The sequence below is a fragment of the Trichomycterus rosablanca genome, chromosome 16 (assembly GCF_030014385.1).
Source record: "Trichomycterus rosablanca isolate fTriRos1 chromosome 16, fTriRos1.hap1, whole genome shotgun sequence".
In the NCBI taxonomy this organism is placed as follows: domain Eukaryota; kingdom Metazoa; phylum Chordata; class Actinopteri; order Siluriformes; family Trichomycteridae; genus Trichomycterus; species Trichomycterus rosablanca.
The window spans coordinates 30735276-30763072 of record NC_086003.1 but is presented as its reverse complement, the minus strand read 5'-3'; the positions used below and the strand labels follow the sequence as shown (position 1 = coordinate 30763072).

General features: G+C 40.6%; 2 protein-coding genes across 4 annotated transcripts in view; one reads left to right on the top strand and one right to left on the bottom strand.

The window, feature by feature from the left end:
- The first annotated feature begins 1270 nt into the window (after positions 1-1270).
- klf4 (Kruppel like factor 4) lies at positions 1271-9864 on the top strand. Of its 3 annotated transcripts, none has more exons than XM_063010987.1 (6): positions 1271-1549; positions 1628-1765; positions 3247-3768; positions 6334-6427; positions 8294-8449; positions 9380-9864. In XM_063010987.1, exons 2-6 carry the CDS (start codon positions 1649-1651, stop codon positions 9553-9555), a joined length of 1065 nt encoding a protein of 354 aa, XP_062867057.1. In that variant the 5' UTR covers positions 1271-1549; positions 1628-1648; the 3' UTR covers positions 9556-9864. The 3 variants fall into 3 exon arrangements, with proteins under 3 accessions (XP_062867057.1, XP_062867056.1, XP_062867055.1); XM_063010986.1 differs by having other exon boundaries at positions 1624-1765; XM_063010985.1 differs by having other exon boundaries at positions 1271-1765.
- Positions 9865-12673: 2809 nt separating this feature from the next.
- The window catches only part of rad23b (RAD23 homolog B, nucleotide excision repair protein), a 28511-nt gene continuing 13387 nt past the window's right edge, over positions 12674-27797 (bottom strand). Inside the window, exons 9-10 of the mRNA XM_063010984.1 lie at positions 23569-23721; positions 12674-13343 (exon numbers count right to left, since the gene is read on the bottom strand). Coding sequence (XP_062867054.1) covers positions 13230-13343; positions 23569-23721 — 267 coding nt within the window. The 3' untranslated portion in view covers positions 12674-13229. The remainder of the gene's footprint in view (positions 13344-23568; positions 23722-27797) is intronic.

The following is a 27797-nucleotide window of genomic DNA, read 5'->3' as shown; positions in this document are numbered from 1 at the left end:
AGTGCATTTAAATTTATTTAAATATATTTATTAATTTTAATTAATATTTAACTGTAAAAATATGAAATATTCATGTACTTATTATTTTATTATAAATGTATTATAATCTCTTATGTACAAATAAATGTAAATCGTGTTTGTCATTATTTATTACAGTATTAATACTTTAATAATATTAATATTCTGTACACTATATTATTGTTATTATTACATTATTTATAAATTATTATATTAATATTATTAATGTTCTGTACACTATATTATTATTATTATTATTATTACATTCTTTATATATTATTATTAGTAGTAATTTGTGGTTAAAGCAGTTAATAATATTAATAATAATAGTGAATAATAAATTCTGTTTCTCATGTTTGTAATGATGAGATTATAATAAATATTACGTTATTAATTAAAAAAAACATTATTATGTAAAAGTAAATAATAAATAATAATGTTTTTTTAATAAATAATGTAATATAAACATTATAATTTAAAAGTAAATAATAAATAATAAATAACATTGTAAATAATAAATGTATATGTATTAAACAGTATTATGTAAATAATAGATAATAATAATGTAAGTAATAAATAATGATTATAATAATAAATAATGTAATCTATATAATAATGAATCAATATGTAAATAATAAATGTATGAGTATTTAATTGTTATTATGTAAAAGTAAATAGTAATTAATAAATAATAAATAATAATGTAATTAATAATAAATGTATTTAATCATTATTATGTAATTAATAAATAAAGTAAATAATAAGGAAAAAATAATAATGTAATTAATAATAAATGTATTTAATCATTATTATGTAATTAATAAATAAAGTAAATAATAAAGAATAAATAATAAATAATAATGTAGTTAATAATAAATGTATTTAATCATTATTATGTAATTAATAAATAAAGTAAATAATAAAGAATAAATAAATAAATAATAATGTAATTAATAATAAATGTATTTAATCGTTATTTCTGTCCCGTTGCTAGAGCGCGCATAAACACGGGCACGCGCGCACGTGCGCACTCACTGGCCCACTGCCCGGGCTTCTCCCTTCTGACGTCACGAGCTCTCTCTGTCGCACACGCGCGCGCTCCCACTCAGTGTGTGTTGTGTTTTTTTCTGTCCGGTTGCTGCGCGACGGGAGGGGAGGGGCGGGGGCAGGGTGTAGTGGGCGGGGCCAGATGAAGGGGGCGTGTCTACCGAGGTTTAAAGTGGCGGAGAGCCGGAGGCACCGACACATTACTGAGTACACACACCTATACACACACACACACACACACACACACACACACACACACAGTTATACACACTTATACACACACCTATACACACCTATACACACCTATATACACTCTGAAGTAAAGCGTGGTTTATTATACAGAACACACACACTCTCTCTGCGCGCTCTCGGGATGAATCGCAGCGGCGGCGGACTGTGTGGATTATGAACCCGGATCATCATCAGTAGTGTGTGTGTGTGTGTGGTTCGTGGCTGAGCTCACCTGTACCTGTCCGTTAATGAGGTGTGTATAGAGAGCGGAACTGAGAGGATTGATGACTGTTCTGTGGGGATTTCTCTCATTATGATGATGTGTAGGCAGTCTCACAGTGAAGTGGACGGAATGGGACTGAGCCGAGCACCGCTGCCCTCCATCTCCACCTTCACCAGCACCAGTACACCCAGCACCAGTACCAGCACCAGCACACCCAGCAAACACCGGGGAACAGCAGCACACCTGGTCAGTACCACCCTCACATACCTACACACACACACACACACACACACACACACACACACACACTCAGCTCTATTTACTTTATACACACCACACACACACACACACACACACTTATATACTCAGATGATTCTAATCTTCATTTTCATCTAATAAAATTAAAAATGATTTAAAATTTCATTATAAATGATCAAATCTGTCAAATAACGGAGTGTAAAAGTTCTGACAGGTTCATCAGAGCTCGTTACTCCTGAGGATCATGGTTAGTAAGTCTGTATGAAGGTTCAGGTTTGGAGATGATCACATTATTTCATCACATTAAACACGGCGGCGCTTCAGAAATTCAGCACTAACCCTAACCCTAACCCCAGCACACCAAGTGTCACAGTGATCAACAAAACAACAACCACAAAGATCTAAACACCAGTGATCCTAAACACCAGCTCTCAGTCTCTAATCCAGGGGAAAAGTTCTTCTGAGGATGTTCTGGTCAGCATGTTCAGCATGCAGGAGATTTTATGTGAGGAGAAGATCAGGAGAAGATCAGGAGATCAACACCACACTGTATCACGGTGGTGGAAACACTGGACAGAACCCTGACGAGGGAGGAGAACCTCTCCAGTTCCTCAGAGACCTGCTGTACCCTCAGATCTGGATCCAAAACAAACCTCGGAGCTTTCTAACAACCAGCTGAAGAGCAGAGAGGATCAAGCAGGACTGAGTGGGTATTCCTCCACTGACTGAACCTCCATCCAGCAGTTATGGGACCATATGAAGACAAGGACGAGCGTTCAGTAACATCACAGATTCTCTTTGGAACATCATGAAATCAGGTTCTGCACAAACTGTTGGAGTCTATACTGTCATTACAACTAAGGGGGGAACATACCAAATACCAAGCAGTTCTGCTGAGTTATTGTTAAATGATTGGTAATAAAGAAGCTTGTATTAGATATAAAACCTTATAAAATATAAAACATTATCAGTACGTGATCTCAGGCTGTCCTCACAGCACTGAATGTTCTAATGACTGTAATAATTATCTGGGACCCAGTAACCACTCAGAAACATGCAGAAGGTGGATTGGATGTTCTAACATGACCCCGGGTGTAAAGCATGAGTTAGTAGGTAAAGTGTTACTAATAAATAAAACAGTATTATCATCTACACGTGTTCAGTACACTGAAGTCCTGTATCTGTGTATCACCGCTGTTGTTTGGAAGCTGCAGAGTGCAGGGTCAGTCACTGGAGCCCAGAGGGTTAGGGGCCATGCTCAAGGGCCCAACAGTGGCCCTAACACTTCACATTGTCACGTCACATCCCAACAAATCTCATCACGTGTGTTCAGATGTGATTCGTTTATTACAGTAGCTAATGTGTGTGTGTTGTGTGTGTGTGTTGGTATGTGTGTGTGTACTGTGTGTGTGTGTGTGTTGTGTACATGTGTGTATGTATGTATGTGTGTGTGTGTGTGTTGCTATAAGAGATGGAAGGAGGAAATGGCTCAGGTGAGGCACTGTGACATCATCATGACGAAGAGAGAGCCGGAGGAGTTCGAGCTGCTCGACTACGATTTTATTCTCTCCAACAGCGGCATGCAGCAACAACAGCAGCAACATGGCCGCCCCGCTCCACAGGAAATGACATCACAGCCATCAGCAGCGTATCTGTCCTATCAGATGCCGTACGTCTCGGACATTAGCGACGTCTCTCCGAGCGGAGGGTTCGTAGCCGAGCTCATGAGACCCGATCTGGATCCTGCCTACCTTCAGCCGCTAGGCTCAGACGCTAATGCTAACGCTAACATGAACCTTCAGGGCAAATTCGTCTTTAAGACGACCAGTGTGCAATCCAACATGGCCGACTACGCCGAGGGGCCGAGCGCGGGGGCCACAGAAGTGTCCTCAGCCATGTTCCTGTGTCGCAGGATTAAACAGGAAGACCAGGGCCACGCCTCCACTTCCTCTTCCTCCATGTCACAGGATGGACCTCACTCATCACCTCAGGTGAGTCTCCTGATCTACCTCACGTCCTCATGTCCTCACGTCCTACAGAGCTTCATGTTTCATCTGGAGAGGGTAGGAGCAGCTCAGCAGGTTCCTGGTCTGGCTCCTGGTTTGGTTCCTGGACTGGTTCCTGCTCTGGATCCTGATCTGATCTCTGGTCTGATCCCTGGTTTGGTTCCTGGTCCGGTTCTGGTCTGTTTCCTGGTTTGGTTCCTTGTGTGGTTCCTGGTCTGGTTCCTGGTTTGGTTCCTGGTCTGTTTTCAGGTCTGGTTCCTGGTCTGATTTCTGGTCTGGTTCCTGGACTGGTTCCTGTTATGGTTCCTGGTGTGGTTCCTGGTCTGTAGGTGTTGATTGATTGTATCAGTGTGTATGAAGCTGTTTGCACCGCAGGGTTCACCTGCTCCTGTAAAACTGCTGATGGTTGATGGACCTTTGTTGGTCTGAAGGTTTTTCCTCCAGATGGATCTTCTGCTGTTAATCACCCTCCACTGTACTTCACAGATGCAACAGAAGGTTGCTGGTTCTTGTCTGTCACTGTTTCCGTTGCTCAGGGGTCCAGATTTTTTCTCTTTCATATGAGAGTTTGATGAAGCTCCACCATGTGCTGCTGTTGTTGTGACTTTGTGGGTATTAATTTTTGGGGTGTGGTGAGGTGGGGTGGGGTGAGGTGGGTTGAGGTGGGGTGGGTTGAGGTGGGGTGTGGTGAGGTGGGTTGAGGTGGGGTGGGTTGAGGTGGGGTGTGGTGAGGAGGGTTGAGGTGGGGTGGGGTGTGGTGAGGTGGGTTGAGGTGAGGTGGGTTGAGGTGGGGTGGGGTGTGGTGAGGTTCACCCACTGTTCCACTTTACTGATGCTGTTTGAGTTTCACATTCAGTCAGTTTACAGATCAGCGGTGCTGGATAAAGAACTTGAGAGCCACAAATCTTACCAGAGATTTACTGTGATAGAAGTAAAAGTTCCTCTTAGAATATCACTGCATATCACATTGAAAAATATGAAGATTGTTCTTTTAATCCTGTAAATTACCTGAACAATAGAGCCGAGCTCGAACCTCCAGAATAACCAGGTCAGAACATCATAAGAATTTATAGAACTAAATACATTTTCTTCTTTTATCTGAACATGATCTGTGCCAAATTATCATTATAATCACCTGTTTAAAATCACATGATTATTTAGTTTATCTTATTACTTGCCCTAAATTGCCCCGTCCCAACTTTTTTGGAATGTGTTGGAGGCCTGAAATGCATGTTCATTAACAGCTAAAATGAAGCTGACCAGATTAAAGATGAAATATTTTGGGTTCATATAAGATGGAATAATAGTCGATGTGAATGTAAGAAACCGTCCCAACTTTTCTTCTGATTTAGGTTGTACATTCTAGTCTTAGATATATCCCAATAACCTAAAACCACTAAATACATGTAAAGCAAAACTCAAGCGAGTTGAATAAAATGTGCGGCACTTTTAAAGACGTTGATGGTGAAAGTTAAAGGTGTTGATTCGACTTGTTTCAGACTTCAGATTTAGATCAGTGAGGTTGAGATGGTAAAGCATCAGATATTTCTTTGTGCTGTTTTTCATGAAATCCCTGTTTTCAGCTTCATTAGGTTTTATTGTACTGACTGTCCCAAGATTTTTGGAATTTTGTGGTTGCAGATACAGTGGAGGCGTTTCTTTAAAATGTAATATAGTGTTTTTATTATTATTACAAACCTCATAGATTTATACTTTAAAACATTCTGTCCAACATGAATAATTCATGAAGTAAAAATGTAAAAGTTAAACATTCGTTTTAGAAATTATTTTTATTCTCTAGTAATTAAACACTCTGATCTTCCTCCTCAATGGGCACAGAGAATTCAGTCAGGAAGCAGCAAATCCCAAATCACACTTAACCCAGTTAACCGGTGTGTACTGTTGAGTGTACTAGTTATGGGTTAGTAAACACTGTGCGGTAGATTGTTGGAAACGGTGCAACATTTTAGTGTCACTGTGTGGATTCACCGGATGTAATAAAAGAACAGAAACATCGATTATTATTATTATTATTATTTATTATTATTATTATTATTATTATTATTTATTATTATTATTATTATTATTTATTCTTATTTATTATTATTATTATTATTATTATTATTATTCTTATTTATTATTATTATTATTATTATTTATTATTAATTTAGATCGGTTAATGAATTGATTAATTAATTAATTATTATTTTTCAATACAATTAAAATTTTCTTAGAATTGATTTACTTTTTATGTTTAGCTGATTTAGTTTGTGTGTGTGCGTGTGTGTGTGTGTGTGTGTGTGTGTGTGTGTGTGTGTGATGAACATAGATGTATTAATTTATTTATTAATTTGATAGATAATATGTGTGATTGTGATTCCTGGTTGTTTATATTTGACTGTTCATGAGTAAACTGTTACTTTTATTAATTTAATTCTGTTTAATGTGGTGAGTAGAAATATTAAATATTAAGAGAATAAAGTTTAGTCAGAACTTCCTCTGTAATGAATTATATTTATTATATTTATTATAGTTATTATTTATCTGTAGGTGTTGGTGGTGCCGCCGCCTCTCTCGGTGTCGCAGGGATTCCACCAAACTCCCAGTTTCTCCCAGTTTCCTTCTGCAGCCCTGCAGTACCCAGGTCAGGACCTGAACACACACACACACACACACACATATTACACATACACACACACTACACACTACACACACCACACACACACACACACTCATACACACACACACACACTACACACACCACACACACACACACACACACACACATTACACTCACTACACACACACACTCACTCATACACACTCATACACACACACACACACATACACACACACACACCACACACACACACACACACACACACTCACACATACACACTCATACACACACACACACACACACACATACACCACACACACATTACACTCACTCATACACACTCATACCTACACACACACACACACACACACACACACACATCTGATTACACCCAAATACCAAAATCAGACTTTAATCAGGTTTATATTAAATGCTACATGTGCTAACTGATGCGGTTCTGAGGTAATAAAAACGTGTTTGTATTATAAAATTAAAAAATAATTAAAACTAACTTTTAATACAGTCATTACAATCTCAAAATAAACTTTATTACATATTAATTTGATAAAATAAAGCTTCTTTGCTATTATAATATATGATTATTTACAGCACTGTTCTCTGTGACGCTGGTGCCGCGGCGCCCCCTGTAGTTTATTCTGTATACTGCACCCTCACAGTGAACCGAACCGGTTTAATTTTACTAACAGAATAAAATATCAGAAATAAAAAAACAGTTAAATACATGATAATTACATAAATATATTTGTTTAGAAAGCTGCATCAGTGGAATAAATAAAGCCTTTTTATTTCTTTCAAAATAACACAAAAACATTTGCATGCTGATCGAGTGTCTCCACTTCAGTCACTTTACATTTACATTTCTAATTAAAAACTAAAGTCCTTTTTTTATAATTTACCAGTTAATATTGGATCATTTCTGTGCAGATATAGTTTTTGAACTATAACTGGAACAGACTGCCAGGAGATATTAGATGTTCCTCAAATTTAGAAATCTTCAAATCCAGGTTAAAAACGTTTCTTTTTTCTTGTGCCTATGATTGAGCTCGAAATTTTTTCTATTACCCTCATTTTACCATATTTCTTTGTGTTTTTCATGCTCTTAATAATTTCTTTATAGAGTAGTGTATGAGTGTTTGTTGACATTACTGCGGTAAGTTGTGTAGTTTAATGTATCAGTACTAGGTGATGCTGTGTGTTCCACCCCGGCTGTGTGATACCGTCTGGTCCATAGTACTAGAAAAGGTGAAGCTGTGTGTTCCACCTGACCCGTAGTTTAAGGATAAACAGTAAAGACGTCTGGGACGCCTGTCTATATAAGACAGAGGTATCACCATGGACGAAATCGCTATATGAGCGCCAGTGTGTGGCAGTAGAACTGGAACTACTGGTACTATTGGTGAGGACCGGTAGTATAAGTTACTTTGTCTGCTGTCAGTCTGTGGGATAGTCTTAGTATTTAGTACTGTAATCTCCCTGTTAATATGTATAATTAATCCCTTATAATAACGTGTATCTCTCTTGTTTTAATTTTATATTCTCTAAACTGTAGGGTATATTTTACTATATTTTCCTTTAGTTTTCATGTTCTTATTTGCTTATCTCTCTTGTTTTAATTTCATATTTCTTAAATTGTAACTAAATGTTTGCAAGAAGTCTTTCTGAGGTTCTAGATCTCAGGAATGTTTTAATGCTTTTAATTTTTCCTTATGTAAAGCACTTTGAATTGCCACTGTGTATGAAAGGTGCTATACAAATAAACTTGCCTTGCCTTGAAGAGTTTATCAGGGGTATAAATGTTAGTTTCTGTTAGTTTCAGATGATCTGAGTTGATTTTAATTATTATTTATTATTATTTCTCCTCTTTATCAGAAATGGTTCCTCCTTTATCTGAGGATGTGAAACCTAAACGAGGACGCCGCTCGTGGCCGAGGAAGAGGATGGCCACCCATACCTGCAGTTACGCCGGCTGTGGAAAAACCTACACCAAGAGTTCTCACCTGAAAGCTCATCACAGAACTCACACAGGTAACACGGCTAGAACTGTAAACACATTTATACTGATGTGAAGCACCAGGGGGAAAGATTCCAATATTAACTCCAACTGAGGATTTTTCTGTGTGTGTCTGTAGGAGAGAACCCGTATCACTGTGACTGTATATGTTAATGTGTGTGTGTGTGTGTGTGTGTAGGTGTAGGAGAGAACCCGTATCACTGTGACTGTATATGTTAATGTGTGTGTGTGTGTGTGTGTGTGTGTGTGTAGGTGTAGGAGAGAACCCGTATCACTGTGACTGTATATGTTAATGTGTGTGTGTGTGTGTGTGTGTGTGTGTGTGTGTGTGTGTGTAGGTGTAGGAGAGAACCCGTATCACTGTGACTGTATATATTAATGTGTGTGTGTGTGTGTGTGTGTGTGTGTGTGTGTGTGTAGGTGTGTGTGTGTAGGTGTAGGAGAGAACTCGTATCACTGTGACTGTATATATTAATGTGTGTGTATATAATGTGTGTGTGTATATAATGTGTGTATATATAATGTGTGTGTGTGTGTGTGTATATAATGTGTGTGTGTATATAATGTGTGTATATATAATGTGTGTGTGTGTGTGTATATAATGTGTGTGTGTATATAATGTGTGTATATATAATGTGTGTGTGTGTGTGTAGGAGAGAAGCCGTATCACTGTGACTGTATATATTAATGTGTGTGTGTGTGTATATAATGTGTGTGTGTATATAATGTGTGTATATATAATGTGTGTGTGTGTGTGTGTGTGTGTGTAGGACAGAAGCCGTATCACTGTGACTGTATATATAATGTGTGTGTGTATATAATGTGCGTATATATAGTGTGTGTGTGTGTGTAGGAGAGAAGCCGTATCACTGTGACTGTATATATAATGTGTGTGTGTATATAATGTGTGTATATATAATGTGTGTGTGTGTGTGTGTGTGTAGGAGAGAAGCCGTATCACTGTGACTGGGACGGCTGCGGGTGGAAGTTTGCTCGCTCTGATGAACTGACCCGTCATTACCGTAAACACACCGGCCACCGACCGTTCCAGTGTCAGAAATGTGAGCGAGCGTTTTCTCGCTCGGATCATCTCGCCCTGCACATGAAACGTCACCTATAACCACTCTACAGTACCAGCAACTGGATTCTACAGGTCCTTCCCTAAACTCATGAGAGGACCAGCAACTGGATTCTACAGGTCCTTCCCTAAACTCATTAGAGAGGCCTTTTCAACAACAGATGAATGACGACCTGCTGTGGAGTTCACAGCAAAACTTCAGAATTTTATGATTAAATATTTTATAAACATTGTAAATGTAACTGGACAAAAACTGTAACATTAATAATCCTGCCATCATAATATTATTATTATTAATATTATTATATTATTATTATTACTAATTATATAAAAGCTCAGCTCTACAATATTCAGTACATTTCTAAATACTGATGCATTCTGTGTGTGTATGAATATTTAAATATATTATATATTATTATTATATATATTGAATATTCCTCCTGTTCAAAACAATAATAATAATTAATAAACTAAAAACTAAAATAATAACAATCAGATCTGCAGACTCAAGAACTACAAACATTTCATATTAATAATAAATTACCAAACAATACAAACCAAAAACATTAAAAATAAAATTTTAATTTGACTAAGATAAAATGAATTAATTGAATTTTTTTAGTTAAGACAGTTTGTTTGTCTCAAATAAACTTAAAACTTAAAATAATTACACACAAAATAGGTAGAAAATCACATAATAATAATGTATAAATACAGTTTGATATAGAAATATTTATATAGAATGAAATGTTCTATACGTTCTAAATGTTCTGCTGTTGTCTCTCAGTAACCACATCACTGGTGTCCTCATGTACAGATCTAAATATTAATTATTATAAAGATTTTATATTGATGTGAAGCACCAGTGTGAAAGATTTCAATATTAACTCTAACAGGATTTTTTCTGCATGATGTGAGCAGCGGACGGGAAAAATCCCTACATGCATATTTCCAAACCCTAAAGAAAACTGGAATTATAATAATATATAAATATTTTATATTTATATTTGCTTAGAATTTCAAAGAAATAGAACAAAAACTGAGAATAAATAAAGATAAAAAAGTAAAGATGATCAGGGATTTTATGGATGTTTTATATAAAGAAATAAATAAGTGACACTCAGCACTGTTCAGATACTTTATTATATTTTTATATATTTCATGTTTTTCTTCTGTAAAATGTTTGTTTCAGGTACAGAATAATTTATAGAGTAAGCGGATGGTGCTGCATCTCTGCACTGCTGTGCAATAAAACCTTTTTTATTAAAGCAAAAATAAACTTTCATATTTTTGTAAAATTTTATTCTGAACAAAGTTTTTCCGTTTATCACAAATAAATGTAATTAATATAATCTGTACAAGTGTAAATACTTTTGTATTTTATGTATAAACATTACAGTATAAATACTAAATAAATTCAGTATTTTAAAATTGTTCATTTTATTTTTATTATAAAGGTGTTGATTATTTATAGTGACTCAAATATTTGAGTTTTTTTCACCAAACTTGCATCACTCGACTGATCCTGTAACTATAACAGCTTCAGTCTGTCATTTTTGTTTTAAATGATGCTCACGTACACAATTGTGTTTAAAATATTGACTACATGATTATAGTTAAATTAAAAGAAATCATTGTAATGGTTTTATTCTCTCTCCCCTGCAGAACACTTTTATTTACTGCGATTTTCTGGGCTTGTTTTGCTTGTGCAGTGTGTTTTAGGATCCACACCAAAAAATCAATCATATTTAAGTCCAAAAACATGAAGTTCAGGTCCCCTAAAGTAGTTCAGCATGGTTTCAAATGGTTTGGAATATTTTCTCTGGATGTGGAAACCATTAAACAGTTTGTAATGACCCAGTGCTCCAGTAACCTGGGATTACAATACATGCTAAATAAACACAGTACGCAGCGACACCTGCAGGACACAGTAAGTATTACAAGCACTAAAACCAGGCAGTTTTATTATTATGGTGTTGGAAGGAGGCCATCGAGAGGGTGAGTGAGGGTCGTTAGGGTCATCCCCAGGCCATGGGCCCCAGTGCACCTACCCCGGTAGTTCCGCCCCTCAGGTCTGATTGTTCCTCGTCTCTTCATGGTGGGACGTCTCAGATTTTCATTGCAAACAGAATTTTAGTGATTGGTGGTTGGTAGTGGGTGTGGTGGCCTGCTGAGTGGCTCTCAACCTACGAGCTACGAGTAACAACGCTGGTCCCCATTTTAATGTGTGCAAAGTGCATAATAATAAATCAAGTGGATAAGGCACTGGACTAATGATCATATGGTTGCTGGTTCAAGCCCTACCGCTGCCAGGTTGCTACTGTTGGGCCTCTGAGTGAGTTGATTGCACTGTATACTGTCACAACTGTAGAATGCTTTGGATAAAAGCCTTTAGTAATCAGAGAGCTGCTAGTTCAAGCCCCACAACCTCCAAGTCGCCACTGCTGGGCAGCTGAGCAAGGCCAATTTTCCTCAATTGCTCAAATTGTGTTCAGTCATAACTGTACGTTGCTGAATGCAATCAGTGATTTATATTAAATTTATAGTTTTGAAACATTTTTCCATAAAACCTCTGCTGGTGCAACATGGTGTTAATGGAAACATGCAGCACTGCAATAAGCACAAGATAGGAAACTAATTTATATAAGACTGGATTTTAATTATACTGACAGTGGAAAAAAACCAAACACACACTCACCCACACCCACCACACACACACACACACTTCAGTGTGTCTGTGGTCCTGTCAGACACGTCTAACTGGTACAATTTTATTACCAATATCTAGTCATTATTTATGGACACATGTAGGTTTTTTTTTTCACTATTTATTTTCCCGTTACACAGCACACCAATCAGGATTCAGCCTTCGTCTGGACCAACCAATCATCTGGTTCTGCTGTGCATATGGTGCACTATGTAGGATCTACAATCATACAGGAAACTGTTTATGATTCAGCAGAGTTTCATGGAACAGATATTTAATGTGAATAAATCAGCTGAGTAACAACAAAAAACCCTAAACCTGAATCCTCTGAATAATTAAATATAAAATTAATAATAAAACGATCACTCATCAGATCCCATCAGATTTCCATGTTCCTGCAGTATGAAGGTAAACGTGATCATCGTGTTTAAAGACGTTACAAGAAATGCCGTGTTTTTATCTTGAAAAGTTTTATTGATTTCTTTTTTGGCTGAAAGAAAGTACATGTGCAGAGTCTGAGTGAAACGCTGAGACTAATCATGAGGGCGTGAGTGAGTGTACATGCCTTTATTTATTTAATGGAAGCTAAGAAGGTTTTGATTCTCTCTGCATTTCATGCACTACAAAAAAAACTCATTTTATAAACAAAATGAACAGAAACAGCAGTTAAAAAAAGTGGAAAGTTTAAAAGGGTTCTGGGCTTTATACTGAGAGAGACAGAGAATAAAAACCCTAATAAACAACCAAGCTCCCAAAAACTGCAGAACCACCTGAACTGAGAGGAAGTGATGTCATCGTTTCACTGCAGTCTGGACCAGCTGAACCAGACCAGTTAACCAGTGTGTGTGGAGAAGAATAAACCAACATTGACGGGTTCGTTTTTATCTACGTATATAATTATCATGGATTTTCATTCTGATTCATTCAGAGGAGATTCAAAAAATAATAAAGAAAAGGGGGGAACTGAGGGGGGTGCATGGGGGGGGGGGGGGGTGTAGGGGGGCACGTTTTAGTCGTCGTCGAAGTTCTGTTGTAAAAGGAAATTGGCGGCCAAGTTCTCGTTCTTCTCACAGGCGAAGTACGCCTGGATAACAAGTCCTTCAGGAAACCCCAACGCCTTTAGCTGCAGGAGAGAAACACACACACGCACACACACACACACACGCACACACACACTTTATTATATTTCTGTATGAATGATTACATTTAAAAGTATTCACCCCCCTAATCTGGAGAGGTTCTGTCCTAAATCCCCCTCCCCATGTTCTCTAATCTCATGAGATGTTATAAGAGAAGACTCAGTGCTGCTGTATAGACTCAGTGCTGTATAGACTCAGTGCTGTATAGACTCAGTGCTGTGTATAGACTCAGTGCTGTATAGACTCAGTGCTGTATAGACTCAGTGCTGTGTATAGACTCAGTGCTGTATAGACTCAGTGCTGTATAGACTCAGTGCTGTATAGACTCAGTGCTGTATAGACTCAGTGCTGCTGTATAGACTCAGTGCTGTGTATAGACTCAGTGCTGTATAGACTCAGTGCTGTATAGACTCAGTGCTGTATAGACTCAGTGCTGTGTATAGACTCAGTGCTGTGTATAGACTCAGTGCTGTATAGACTCAGTGCTGTATAGACTCAGTGCTGTGTATAGACTCAGTGCTGTATAGACTCAGTGCTGTATAGACTCAGTGCTGTGTATAGACTCAGTGCTGTATAGACTCAGTGCTGTATAGACTCAGTGCTGCTGTATAGACTCAGTGCTGCTGTATAGACTCAGTGCTGTGTATAGACTCAGTGCTGTATAGACTCAGTGCTGTATAGACTCAGTGCTGTGTATAGACTCAGTGCTGTATAGACTCAGTGCTGTATAGACTCAGTGCTGTATAGACTCAGTGCTGCTGTATAGACTCAGTGCTGCTGTATAGACTCAGTGCTGCTGTATAGACTCAGTGCTGCTGTATAGACTCAGTGCTGTATAGACTCAGTGCTGCTGTATAGACTCAGTGCTGTGTATAGACTCAGTGCTGTATAGACTCAGTGCTGTATAGACTCAGTGCTGCTGTATAGACTCAGTGCTGTATAGACTCAGTGCTGTATAGACTCAGTGCTGCTGTATAGACTCAGTGCTGCTGTATAGACTCAGTGCTGTGTATAGACTCAGTGCTGTGTATAGACTCAGTGCTGTATAGACTCAGTGCTGTATAGACTCAGTGCTGTATAGACTCAGTGCTGTGTATAGACTCAGTGCTGTATAGACTCAGTGCTGCTGTATAGACTCAGTGCTGTATAGACTCAGTGCTGCTGTATAGACTCAGTGCTGTGTATAGACTCAGTGCTGTATAGACTCAGTGCTGTATAGACTCAGTGCTGTGTATAGACTCAGTGCTGTGTATAGACTCAGTGCTGTATAGACTCAGTGCTGTATAGACTCAGTGCTGTATAGACTCAGTGCTGCTGTATAGACTCAGTGCTGTATAGACTCAGTGCTGTGTATAGACTCAGTGCTGTATAGACTCAGTGCTGTATAGACTCAGTGCTGTATAGACTCAGTGCTGTGTATAGACTCAGTGCTGTATAGACTCAGTGCTGTATAGACTCAGTGCTGTGTATAGACTCAGTGCTGTGTATAGACTCAGTGCTGTATAGACTCAGTGCTGTATAGACTCAGTGCTGTATAGACTCAGTGCTGTGTATAGACTCAGTGCTGTATAGACTCAGTGCTGTATAGACTCAGTGCTGTGTATAGACTCAGTGCTGTGTATAGACTCAGTGTTGTGTATAGACTCAGTGCTGTATAGCCTCAGTGCTGTGTATAGACTCAGTGTTGTGTATAGACTCAGTGCTGTATAGACTCAGTGCTGTATAGACTCAGTGCTGTATAGACTCAGTGCTGTGTATAGACTCAGTGCTGTATAGACTCAGTGCTGTATAGACTCAGTGCTGTATAGACTCAGTGCTGTATAGACTCAGTGCTGCTGTATAGACTCAGTGCTGTGTATAGACTCAGTGCTGTGTATAGACTCAGTGCTGTGTATAGACTCAGTGCTGTGTATAGACTCAGTGCTGTGTATAGACTCAGTGCTGTATAGACTCAGTGCTGTATAGACTCAGTGCTGTATAGACTCAGTGCTGTGTATAGACTCAGTGCTGTATAGACTCAGTGCTGTGTATAGACTCAGTGCTGTATAGACTCAGTGCTGTATAGACTCAGTGCTGTATAGACTCAGTGCTGTGTATAGACTCAGTGCTGTATAGACTCAGTGCTGTATAGACTCAGTGCTGTATAGACTCAGTGCTGCTGTATAGACTCAGTGCTGCTGTATAGACTCAGTGCTGTGTATAGACTCAGTGCTGTATAGACTCAGTGCTGTATAGACTCAGTGCTGTGTATAGACTCAGTGCTGTATAGACTCAGTGCTGTATAGACTCAGTGCTGTATAGACTCAGTGCTGCTGTATAGACTCAGTGCTGCTGTATAGACTCAGTGCTGCTGTATAGACTCAGTGCTGTATAGACTCAGTGCTGCTGTATAGACTCAGTGCTGTATAGACTCAGTGCTGCTGTATAGACTCAGTGCTGTATAGACTCAGTGCTGTATAGACTCAGTGCTGCTGTATAGACTCAGTGCTGCTGTATAGACTCAGTGCTGCTGTATAGACTCAGTGCTGTGTATAGACTCAGTGCTGTGTATAGACTCAGTGCTGTATAGACTCAGTGCTGTATAGACTCAGTGCTGTATAGACTCAGTGCTGTGTATAGACTCAGTGCTGTATAGACTCAGTGCTGTATAGACTCAGTGCTGCTGTATAGACTGTGCTGTATAGACTCAGTGCTGCTGTATAGACTCAGTGCTGTATAGACTCAGTGCTGTATAGACTCAGTGCTGCTGTATAGACTCAGTGCTGCTGTATAGACTCAGTGCTGTATAGACTCAGTGCTGTGTATAGACTCAGTGCTGTGTATAGACTCAGTGCTGCTGTATAGACTCAGTGCTGTATAGACTCAGTGCTGTATAGACTCAGTGCTGCTGTATAGACTCAGTGCTGTATAGACTCAGTGCTGCTGTATAGACTCAGTGCTGTGTATAGACTCAGTGCTGTATAGACTCAGTGCTGTATAGACTCAGTGCTGTATAGACTCAGTGCTGTATAGACTCAGTGCTGTATAGACTCAGTGCTGTGTATAGACTCAGTGCTGTATAGACTCAGTGCTGTATAGACTCAGTGCTGTGTATAGACTCAGTGCTGTATAGACTCAGTGCTGTATAGACTCAGTGCTGTGTATAGACTCAGTGCTGTGTATAGACTCAGTGCTGTGTATAGACTCAGTGCTGTATAGACTCAGTGCTGTGTATAGACTCAGTGCTGTGTATAGACTCAGTGCTGTATAGACTCAGTGCTGTATAGACTCAGTGCTGTATAGACTCAGTGCTGTGTATAGACTCAGTGCTGTATAGACTCAGTGCTGTATAGACTCAGTGCTGTATAGACTCAGTGCTGCTGTATAGACTCAGTGCTGTGTATAGACTCAGTGCTGTGTATAGACTCAGTGCTGTGTATAGACTCAGTGCTGTATAGACTCAGTGCTGTGTATAGACTCAGTGCTGTGTATAGACTCAGTGCTGTGTATAGACTCAGTGCTGTATAGACTCAGTGCTGTATAGACTCAGTGCTGCTGTATAGACTCAGTGCTGTGTATAGACTCAGTGCTGTATAGACTCAGTGCTGTATAGACTCAGTGCTGTATAGACTCAGTGCTGTGTATAGACTCAGTGCTGTATAGACTCAGTGCTGTATAGACTCAGTGCTGTGTATAGACTCAGTGCTGTATAGACTCAGTGCTGTATAGACTCAGTGCTGTGTATAGACTCAGTGCTGTATAGACTCAGTGCTGTATAGACTCAGTGCTGCTGTATAGACTCAGTGCTGCTGTATAGACTCAGTGCTGTGTATAGACTCAGTGCTGTATAGACTCAGTGCTGTATAGACTCAGTGCTGTATAGACTCAGTGCTGTATAGACTCAGTGCTGTATAGACTCAGTGCTGCTGTATAGACTCAGTGCTGCTGTATAGACTCAGTGCTGCTGTATAGACTCAGTGCTGCTGTATAGACTCAGTGCTGTATAGACTCAGTGCTGCTGTATAGACTCAGTGCTGTGTATAGACTCAGTGCTGTATAGACTCAGTGCTGTATATAGACTCAGTGCTGTATAGACTCAGTGCTGCTGTATAGACTCAGTGCTGTATAGACTCAGTGCTGTATAGACTCAGTGCTGCTGTATAGACTCAGTGCTGCTGTATAGACTCAGTGCTGTGTATAGACTCAGTGCTGTGTATAGACTCAGTGCTGTATAGACTCAGTGCTGTATAGACTCAGTGCTGTATAGACTCAGTGCTGTGTATAGACTCAGTGCTGTATAGACTCAGTGCTGTATAGACTCAGTGCTGCTGTATAGACTCAGTGCTGTATAGACTCAGTGCTGCTGTATAGACTCAGTGCTGTGTATAGACTCAGTGCTGTATAGACTCAGTGCTGTATAGACTCAGTGCTGTGTATAGACTCAGTGCTGTATAGACTCAGTGCTGTATAGACTCAGTGCTGTATAGACTCAGTGCTGTATAGACTCAGTGCTGCTGTATAGACTCAGTGCTGTATAGACTCAGTGCTGTGTATAGACTCAGTGCTGTATAGACTCAGTGCTGTATAGACTCAGTGCTGCTGTATAGACTCAGTGCTGCTGTATAGACTCAGTGCTGTGTATAGACTCAGTGCTGTATAGACTCAGTGCTGTATAGACTCAGTGCTGTGTATAGACTCAGTGCTGTATAGACTCAGTGCTGTATAGACTCAGTGCTGTATAGACTCAGTGCTGCTGTATAGACTCAGTGCTGCTGTATAGACTCAGTGCTGCTGTATAGACTCAGTGCTGTATAGACTCAGTGCTGCTGTATAGACTCAGTGCTGTGTATAGACTCAGTGCTGTATAGACTCAGTGCTGTATAGACTCAGTGCTGCTGTATAGACTCAGTGCTGTATAGACTCAGTGCTGTATAGACTCAGTGCTGCTGTATAGACTCAGTGCTGCTGTATAGACTCAGTGCTGTGTATAGACTCAGTGCTGTGTATAGACTCAGTGCTGTATAGACTCAGTGCTGTATAGACTCAGTGCTGTATAGACTCAGTGCTGTGTATAGACTCAGTGCTGTATAGACTCAGTGCTGTATAGACTCAGTGCTGCTGTATAGACTCAGTGCTGTATAGACTCAGTGCTGTGTATAGACTCAGTGCTGTATAGACTCAGTGCTGTATAGACTCAGTGCTGTATAGACTCAGTGCTGCTGTATAGACTCAGTGCTGCTGTATAGACTCAGTGCTGCTGTATAGACTCAGTGCTGCTGTATAGACTCAGTGCTGTATAGACTCAGTGCTGCTGTATAGACTCAGTGCTGTGTATAGACTCAGTGCTGTATAGACTCAGTGCTGTATAGACTCAGTGCTGCTGTATAGACTCAGTGCTGTATAGACTCAGTGCTGTATAGACTCAGTGCTGCTGTATAGACTCAGTGCTGCTGTATAGACTCAGTGCTGTGTATAGACTCAGTGCTGTGTATAGACTCAGTGCTGTATAGACTCAGTGCTGTATAGACTCAGTGCTGTATAGACTCAGTGCTGTGTATAGACTCAGTGCTGTATAGACTCAGTGCTGTATAGACTCAGTGCTGCTGTATAGACTCAGTGCTGTATAGACTCAGTGCTGCTGTATAGACTCAGTGCTGTGTATAGACTCAGTGCTGTATAGACTCAGTGCTGTATAGACTCAGTGCTGTGTATAGACTCAGTGCTGTGTATAGACTCAGTGCTGTATAGACTCAGTGCTGTATAGACTCAGTGCTGTATAGACTCAGTGCTGCTGTATAGACTCAGTGCTGTATAGACTCAGTGCTGTGTATAGACTCAGTGCTGTATAGACTCAGTGCTGTATAGACTCAGTGCTGCTGTATAGACTCAGTGCTGCTGTATAGACTCAGTGCTGTGTATAGACTCAGTGCTGTATAGACTCAGTGCTGTATAGACTCAGTGCTGTGTATAGACTCAGTGCTGTATAGACTCAGTGCTGTATAGACTCAGTGCTGTATAGACTCAGTGCTGCTGTATAGACTCAGTGCTGCTGTATAGACTCAGTGCTGCTGTATAGACTCAGTGCTGTATAGACTCAGTGCTGCTGTATAGACTCAGTGCTGTGTATAGACTCAGTGCTGTATAGACTCAGTGCTGTATAGACTCAGTGCTGCTGTATAGACTCAGTGCTGTATAGACTCAGTGCTGTATAGACTCAGTGCTGCTGTATAGACTCAGTGCTGCTGTATAGACTCAGTGCTGTGTATAGACTCAGTGCTGTGTATAGACTCAGTGCTGTATAGACTCAGTGCTGTATAGACTCAGTGCTGTATAGACTCAGTGCTGTGTATAGACTCAGTGCTGTATAGACTCAGTGCTGTATAGACTCAGTGCTGCTGTATAGACTCAGTGCTGTATAGACTCAGTGCTGCTGTATAGACTCAGTGCTGTGTATAGACTCAGTGCTGTATAGACTCAGTGCTGTATAGACTCAGTGCTGTGTATAGACTCAGTGCTGTGTATAGACTCAGTGCTGTATAGACTCAGTGCTGTATAGACTCAGTGCTGTATAGACTCAGTGCTGCTGTATAGACTCAGTGCTGTATAGACTCAGTGCTGTGTATAGACTCAGTGCTGTATAGACTCAGTGCTGTATAGACTCAGTGCTGTATAGACTCAGTGCTGTGTATAGACTCAGTGCTGTATAGACTCAGTGCTGTATAGACTCAGTGCTGTGTATAGACTCAGTGCTGTGTATAGACTCAGTGCTGTATAGACTCAGTGCTGTATAGACTCAGTGCTGTATAGACTCAGTGCTGTGTATAGACTCAGTGCTGTATAGACTCAGTGCTGTATAGACTCAGTGCTGTGTATAGACTCAGTGCTGTGTATAGACTCAGTGCTGTGTATAGACTCAGTGCTGTATAGACTCAGTGCTGTGTATAGACTCAGTGCTGTGTATAGACTCAGTGCTGTATAGACTCAGTGCTGTATAGACTCAGTGCTGTATAGACTCAGTGCTGTATAGACTCAGTGCTGTGTATAGACTCAGTGCTGTATAGACTCAGTGCTGTATAGACTCAGTGCTGTATAGACTCAGTGCTGTATAGACTCAGTGCTGCTGTATAGACTCAGTGCTGTATAGACTCAGTGCTGTGTATAGACTCAGTGCTGTGTATAGACTCAGTGCTGTGTATAGACTCAGTGCTGTGTATAGACTCAGTGCTGTATAGACTCAGTGCTGTATAGACTCAGTGCTGTATAGACTCAGTGCTGCTGTATAGACTCAGTGCTGTATAGACTCAGTGCTGTGTATAGACTCAGTGCTGTATAGACTCAGTGCTGTATAGACTCAGTGCTGTATAGACTCAGTGCTGTATAGACTCAGTGCTGTGTATAGACTCAGTGCTGTATAGACTCAGTGCTGTATAGACTCAGTGCTGTATAGACTCAGTGCTGCTGTATAGACTCAGTGCTGCTGTATAGACTCAGTGCTGTGTATAGACTCAGTGCTGTATAGACTCAGTGCTGTATAGACTCAGTGCTGTGTATAGACTCAGTGCTGTATAGACTCAGTGCTGTATAGACTCAGTGCTGTATAGACTCAGTGCTGCTGTATAGACTCAGTGCTGCTGTATAGACTCAGTGCTGCTGTATAGACTCAGTGCTGCTGTATAGACTCAGTGCTGTATAGACTCAGTGCTGCTGTATAGACTCAGTGCTGTGTATAGACTCAGTGCTGTATAGACTCAGTGCTGCTGTATAGACTCAGTGCTGTATAGACTCAGTGCTGTATAGACTCAGTGCTGCTGTATAGACTCAGTGCTGCTGTATAGACTCAGTGCTGTGTATAGACTCAGTGCTGTGTATAGACTCAGTGCTGTATAGACTCAGTGCTGTATAGACTCAGTGCTGTATAGACTCAGTGCTGTGTATAGACTCAGTGCTGTATAGACTCAGTGCTGTATAGACTCAGTGCTGCTGTATAGACTCAGTGCTGTATAGACTCAGTGCTGCTGTATAGACTCAGTGCTGTATAGACTCAGTGCTGTATAGACTCAGTGCTGCTGTATAGACTCAGTGCTGCTGTATAGACTCAGTGCTGTGTATAGACTCAGTGCTGTGTATAGACTCAGTGCTGCTGTATAGACTCAGTGCTGTATAGACTCAGTGCTGTATAGACTCAGTGCTGCTGTATAGACTCAGTGCTGTATAGACTCAGTGCTGCTGTATAGACTCAGTGCTGTGTATAGACTCAGTGCTGTATAGACTCAGTGCTGTATAGACTCAGTGCTGTATAGACTCAGTGCTGTATAGACTCAGTGCTGTATAGACTCAGTGCTGTGTATAGACTCAGTGCTGTGTATAGACTCAGTGCTGTATAGACTCAGTGCTGTATAGACTCAGTGCTGTGTATAGACTCAGTGCTGTATAGACTCAGTGCTGTATAGACTCAGTGCTGTGTATAGACTCAGTGCTGTGTATAGACTCAGTGCTGTGTATAGACTCAGTGCTGTATAGACTCAGTGCTGTGTATAGACTCAGTGCTGTGTATAGACTCAGTGCTGTATAGACTCAGTGCTGTATAGACTCAGTGCTGTATAGACTCAGTGCTGTATAGACTCAGTGCTGTGTATAGACTCAGTGCTGTATAGACTCAGTGCTGTATAGACTCAGTGCTGCTGTATAGACTCAGTGCTGTGTATAGACTCAGTGCTGTGTATAGACTCAGTGCTGTGTATAGACTCAGTGCTGTATAGACTCAGTGCTGTGTATAGACTCAGTGCTGTGTATAGACTCAGTGCTGTGTATAGACTCAGTGCTGTATAGACTCAGTGCTGTATAGACTCAGTGCTGTGTATAGACTCAGTGCTGTATAGACTCAGTGCTGTATAGACTCAGTGCTGTGTATAGACTCAGTGCTGTATAGACTCAGTGCTGTATAGACTCAGTGCTGTATAGACTCAGTGCTGCTGTATAGACTCAGTGCTGTATAGACTCAGTGCTGTATAGACTCAGTGCTGTATAGACTCTGTATAGACTCAGTGCTGCTGTATAGACTCAGTGCTGCTGTATAGACTCAGTGCTGTATAGACTCAGTGCTGTATAGACTCAGTGCTGCTGTATAGACTCAGTGCTGTATAGACTCAGTGCTGTGTATAGACTCAGTGCTGTATAGACTCAGTGCTGCTGTATAGACTCAGTGCTGTATAGACTCAGTGCTGTATAGACGCTGTATAGACTCAGTGCTGTATAGACTCAGTGCTGTATAGACTCAGTGCTGTATAGACTCAGTGCTGCTGTATAGACTCAGTGCTGTGTATAGACTCAGTGCTGTATAGACTCAGTGCTGTATAGACTCAGTGCTGCTGTATAGACTCAGTGCTGCTGTATAGACTCAGTGCTGTATAGACTCAGTGCTGCTGTATAGACTCAGTGCTGCTGTATAGACTCAGTGCTGCTGTATAGACTCAGTGCTGTATAGACTCAGTGCTGTATAGACTCAGTGCTGCTGTATAGACTCAGTGCTGTATAGACTCAGTGCTGTATAGACTCAGTGCTGCTGTATAGACTCAGTGCTGTATAGACTCAGTGCTGTATAGACTCAGTGCTGCTGTATAGACTCAGTGCTGTGTATAGACTCAGTGCTGTATAGACTCAGTGCTGCTGTATAGACTCAGTGCTGCTGTATAGACTCAGTGCTGTATAGACTCAGTGCTGTATAGACTCAGTGCTGTGTATAGACTCAGTGCTGTATAGACTCAGTGCTGCTGTATAGACTCAGTGCTGCTGTATAGACTCAGTGCTGTATAGACTCAGTGCTGCTGTATAGACTCAGTGCTGTATAGACTCAGTGCTGTGTATAGACTCAGTGCTGTATAGACTCAGTGCTGTGTATAGACTCAGTGCTGTGTATAGACTCAGTGCTGTGTATAGACTCAGTGCTGTATAGACTCAGTGCTGTATAGACTCAGTGCTGCTGTATAGACTCAGTGCTGTATAGACTCAGTGCTGTATAGACTCAGTGCTGCTGTATAGACTCAGTGCTGTATAGACTCAGTGCTGTATAGACTCAGTGCTGCTGTATAGACTCAGTGCTGTATAGACTCAGTGCTGCTGTATAGACTCAGTGCTGTATAGACTCAGTGCTGTATAGACTCAGTGCTGTGTATAGGGTAATATGGGGCTCTTGTATAAAGTTTGGGGATGACCGTAATGACCCTCACTCACCCTCTCGATGGCCTCCTTCTCCTGCGGTGTAACCTGGATGTAGTTCATGTGCCCACCCCCGGCCTCGGGCGAGCCCCCACCGCCGCCCTGCCCGGACTCCTGCGCCGGCTCATTCAGCATCTGGATAAACTGCTCCTGGTGGCTGCTGATTTGCTGATGAGGGAGAAGCACATGACACATGAGAGCTGATTGGCTGTGAGTGATGAGGGGTACAGGACGTTCCCCTGCCAAAATGGGTTAGGGTTAGGGTTAGGTGTTTATTCTGGGTTTAATGGGCACCACACACACTTTAATAAATCTCACATTATTATGGGTGTGGTGGTTGGTTGGAGTGTTTCTGGTGTTTCTGGTGTGAGAGCTGAAGGGTGAACAGGAACTCAAACAGATAATCATTCACCCTGCAGAACCAAACAGAACCAAACAGAACTCAACAGAACTCAAACAGATAATCATTCACCCTGCAGAACCAAACAGAACTGAACAGAACTCAACAGAACTCAACAGAACTCAAACAGATAATCATTCACCCTGCAGAACCAAACAGAACCAAACAGAACTCAACAGAACTCAAACAGATAATCATTCACCCTGCAGAACCAAACAGAACTGAACAGAACTCAACAGAACTCAAACAGATAATCATTCACCCTGCAGAACCAAACAGAACTGAACAGAACTCAACAGAACTCAAACAGATAATCATTCACCCTGCAGAACCAAACAGAACTGAACAGAACTCAACAGAACTCAAACAGATAATCATTCACCCTGCAGAACCAAACAGAACTGAACAGAACTCAACAGAACTCAAACAGATAATCATTCACCCTGCAGAACCAAACAGAACTGAACAGAACTCAACAGAACTCAAACAGATAATCATTCACCCTGCAGAACCAAACAGAACCGAACAGAACTCAAACAGATAATCATTCACCCTGCAGAACCAAACAGAACTCAACAGAACTCAAACAGATAATCATTCACCCTGCAGAACCAAACAGAACTCAACAGAACCAAACAGATAATCATTCACCCTGCAGAACCAAACAGAACTCAACAGAACCAAACAGATAATCATTCACCCTGCAGAACCAAACAGAACTGAACAGAACTCAACAGAACTCAAACAGATAATCATTCACCCTGCAGAACCAAACAGAACTCAACAGAACTCAAACAGATAATCATTCACCCTGCAGAACCAAACAGAACTCAACAGAACCAAACAGATAATCATTCACCCTGCAGAACCAAACAGAACTCAAACAGATAATCATTCACCCTGCAGAACCAAACAGAACCAAACAGAACCAAACAGATAATCATTCACCCTGCAGAACCAAACAGAACTCAACAGAACCAAACAGATAATCATTCACCCTGCAGAACCAAACAGAACTCAACAGAACTCAACAGATAATCATTCACCCTGCAGAACCAAACAGAACTCAACAGAACCAAACAGATAATCATTCACCCTGCAGAACCAAACAGAACTGAACAGAACTCAACAGAACTCAAACAGATAATCATTCACCCTGCAGAACCAAACAGAACTCAACAGAACCAAACAGATAATCATTCACCCTGCAGAACCAAACAGAACTGAACAGAACTCAACAGAACTCAAACAGATAATCATTCACCCTGCAGAACCAAACAGAACTCAACAGAACTCAAACAGATAATCATTCACCCTGCAGAACCAAACAGAACTGAACAGAACTCAACAGAACTCAAACAGATAATCATTCACCCTGCAGAACCAAACAGAACTCAACAGAACTCAAACAGATAATCATTCACCCTGCAGAACCAAACAGAACTGAACAGAACTCAACAGAACTCAAACAGATAATCATTCACCCTGCAGAACCAAACAGAACTGAACAGAACTCAACAGAACTCAAACAGATAATCATTCACCCTGCAGAACCAAACAGAACTGAACAGAACTCAACAGAACTCAAACAGATAATCATTCACCCTGCAGAACCAAACAGAACTGAACAGAACTCAACAGAACTCAAACAGATAATCATTCACCCTGCAGAACCAAACAGAACTGAACAGAACTCAACAGAACTCAAACAGATAATCATTCACCCTGCAGAACCAAACAGAACCGAACAGAACTCAAACAGATAATCATTCACCCTGCAGAACCAAACAGAACTCAACAGAACTCAAACAGATAATCATTCACCCTGCAGAACCAAACAGAACTCAACAGAACCAAACAGATAATCATTCACCCTGCAGAACCAAACAGAACTCAACAGAACCAAACAGATAATCATTCACCCTGCAGAACCAAACAGAACTGAACAGAACTCAACAGAACTCAAACAGATAATCATTCACCCTGCAGAACCAAACAGAACTCAACAGAACTCAAACAGATAATCATTCACCCTGCAGAACCAAACAGAACTGAACAGAACTCAACAGAACTCAAACAGATAATCATTCACCCTGCAGAACCAAACAGAACTGAACAGAACTCAACAGAACTCAAACAGATAATCATTCACCCTGCAGAACCAAACAGAACTGAACAGAACTCAACAGAACTCAAACAGATAATCATTCACCCTGCAGAACCAAACAGAACTGAACAGAACTCAACAGAACTCAAACAGATAATCATTCACCCTGCAGAACCAAACAGAACTGAACAGAACTCAACAGAACTCAAACAGATAATCATTCACCCTGCAGAACCAAACAGAACCGAACAGAACTCAAACAGATAATCATTCACCCTGCAGAACCAAACAGAACTCAACAGAACTCAAACAGATAATCATTCACCCTGCAGAACCAAACAGAACTCAACAGAACCAAACAGATAATCATTCACCCTGCAGAACCAAACAGAACTCAACAGAACCAAACAGATAATCATTCACCCTGCAGAACCAAACAGAACTGAACAGAACTCAACAGAACTCAAACAGATAATCATTCACCCTGCAGAACCAAACAGAACTCAACAGAACTCAAACAGATAATCATTCACCCTGCAGAACCAAACAGAACTCAACAGAACCAAACAGATAATCATTCACCCTGCAGAACCAAACAGAACTCAAACAGATAATCATTCACCCTGCAGAACCAAACAGAACCAAACAGATAATCATTCACCCTGCAGAACCAAACAGAACTCAACAGAACCAAACAGATAATCATTCACCCTGCAGAACCAAACAGAACTCAACAGAACTCAACAGAACTCACAGATAATCATTCACCCTGCAGAACCAAACAGAACTCAACAGAACCAAACAGATAATCATTCACCCTGCAGAACCAAACAGAACTGAACAGAACTCAACAGAACTCAAACAGATAATCATTCACCCTGCAGAACCAAACAGAACTCAACAGAACCAAACAGATAATCATTCACCCTGCAGAACCAAACAGAACTGAACAGAACTCAACAGAACTCAAACAGATAATCATTCACCCTGCAGAACCAAACAGAACTCAACAGAACTCAACAGAACTCAAACAGATAATCATTCACCCTGCAGAACCAAACAGAACTGAACAGAACTCAACAGAACTCAAACAGATAATCATTCACCCTGCAGAACCAAACAGAACTCAACAGAACTCAAACAGATAATCATTCACCCTGCAGAACCAAACAGAACTGAACAGAACTCAACAGAACTCAAACAGATAATCATTCACCCTGCAGAACCAAACAGAACTGAACAGAACTCAACAGAACTCAAACAGATAATCATTCACCCTGCAGAACCAAACAGAACTGAACAGAACTCAACAGAACTCAAACAGATAATCATTCACCCTGCAGAACCAAACAGAACTGAACAGAACTCAACAGAACTCAAACAGATAATCATTCACCCTGCAGAACCAAACAGAACTGAACAGAACTCAACAGAACTCAAACAGATAATCATTCACCCTGCAGAACCAAACAGAACCGAACAGAACTCAAACAGATAATCATTCACCCTGCAGAACCAAACAGAACTCAACAGAACTCAAACAGATAATCATTCACCCTGCAGAACCAAACAGAACTCAACAGAACCAAACAGATAATCATTCACCCTGCAGAACCAAACAGAACTCAACAGAACCAAACAGATAATCATTCACCCTGCAGAACCAAACAGAACTGAACAGAACTCAACAGAACTCAAACAGATAATCATTCACCCTGCAGAACCAAACAGAACTCA

What these genes read in the sequence shown, in the direction of transcription:
- klf4 (XM_063010985.1), top strand. Translation starts at nt 1,610, where the DNA reads ATGATGATGTGTAGGCAGTCTCACAGTGAAGTGGACGGAATGGGACTG. An exon ending in GGGGAACAGCAGCACACCTG is followed by an intron (nt 1,766 to 3,246) that starts GTCAGTACCACC and finishes TGTTGCTATAAG; the next exon opens with AGATGGAAGGAGGAAATGGC. An exon ending in TCATCACAGAACTCACACAG is followed by an intron (nt 8,450 to 9,379) that starts GTAACACGGCTA and finishes GTGTGTGTGTAG; the next exon opens with GAGAGAAGCCGTATCACTGT.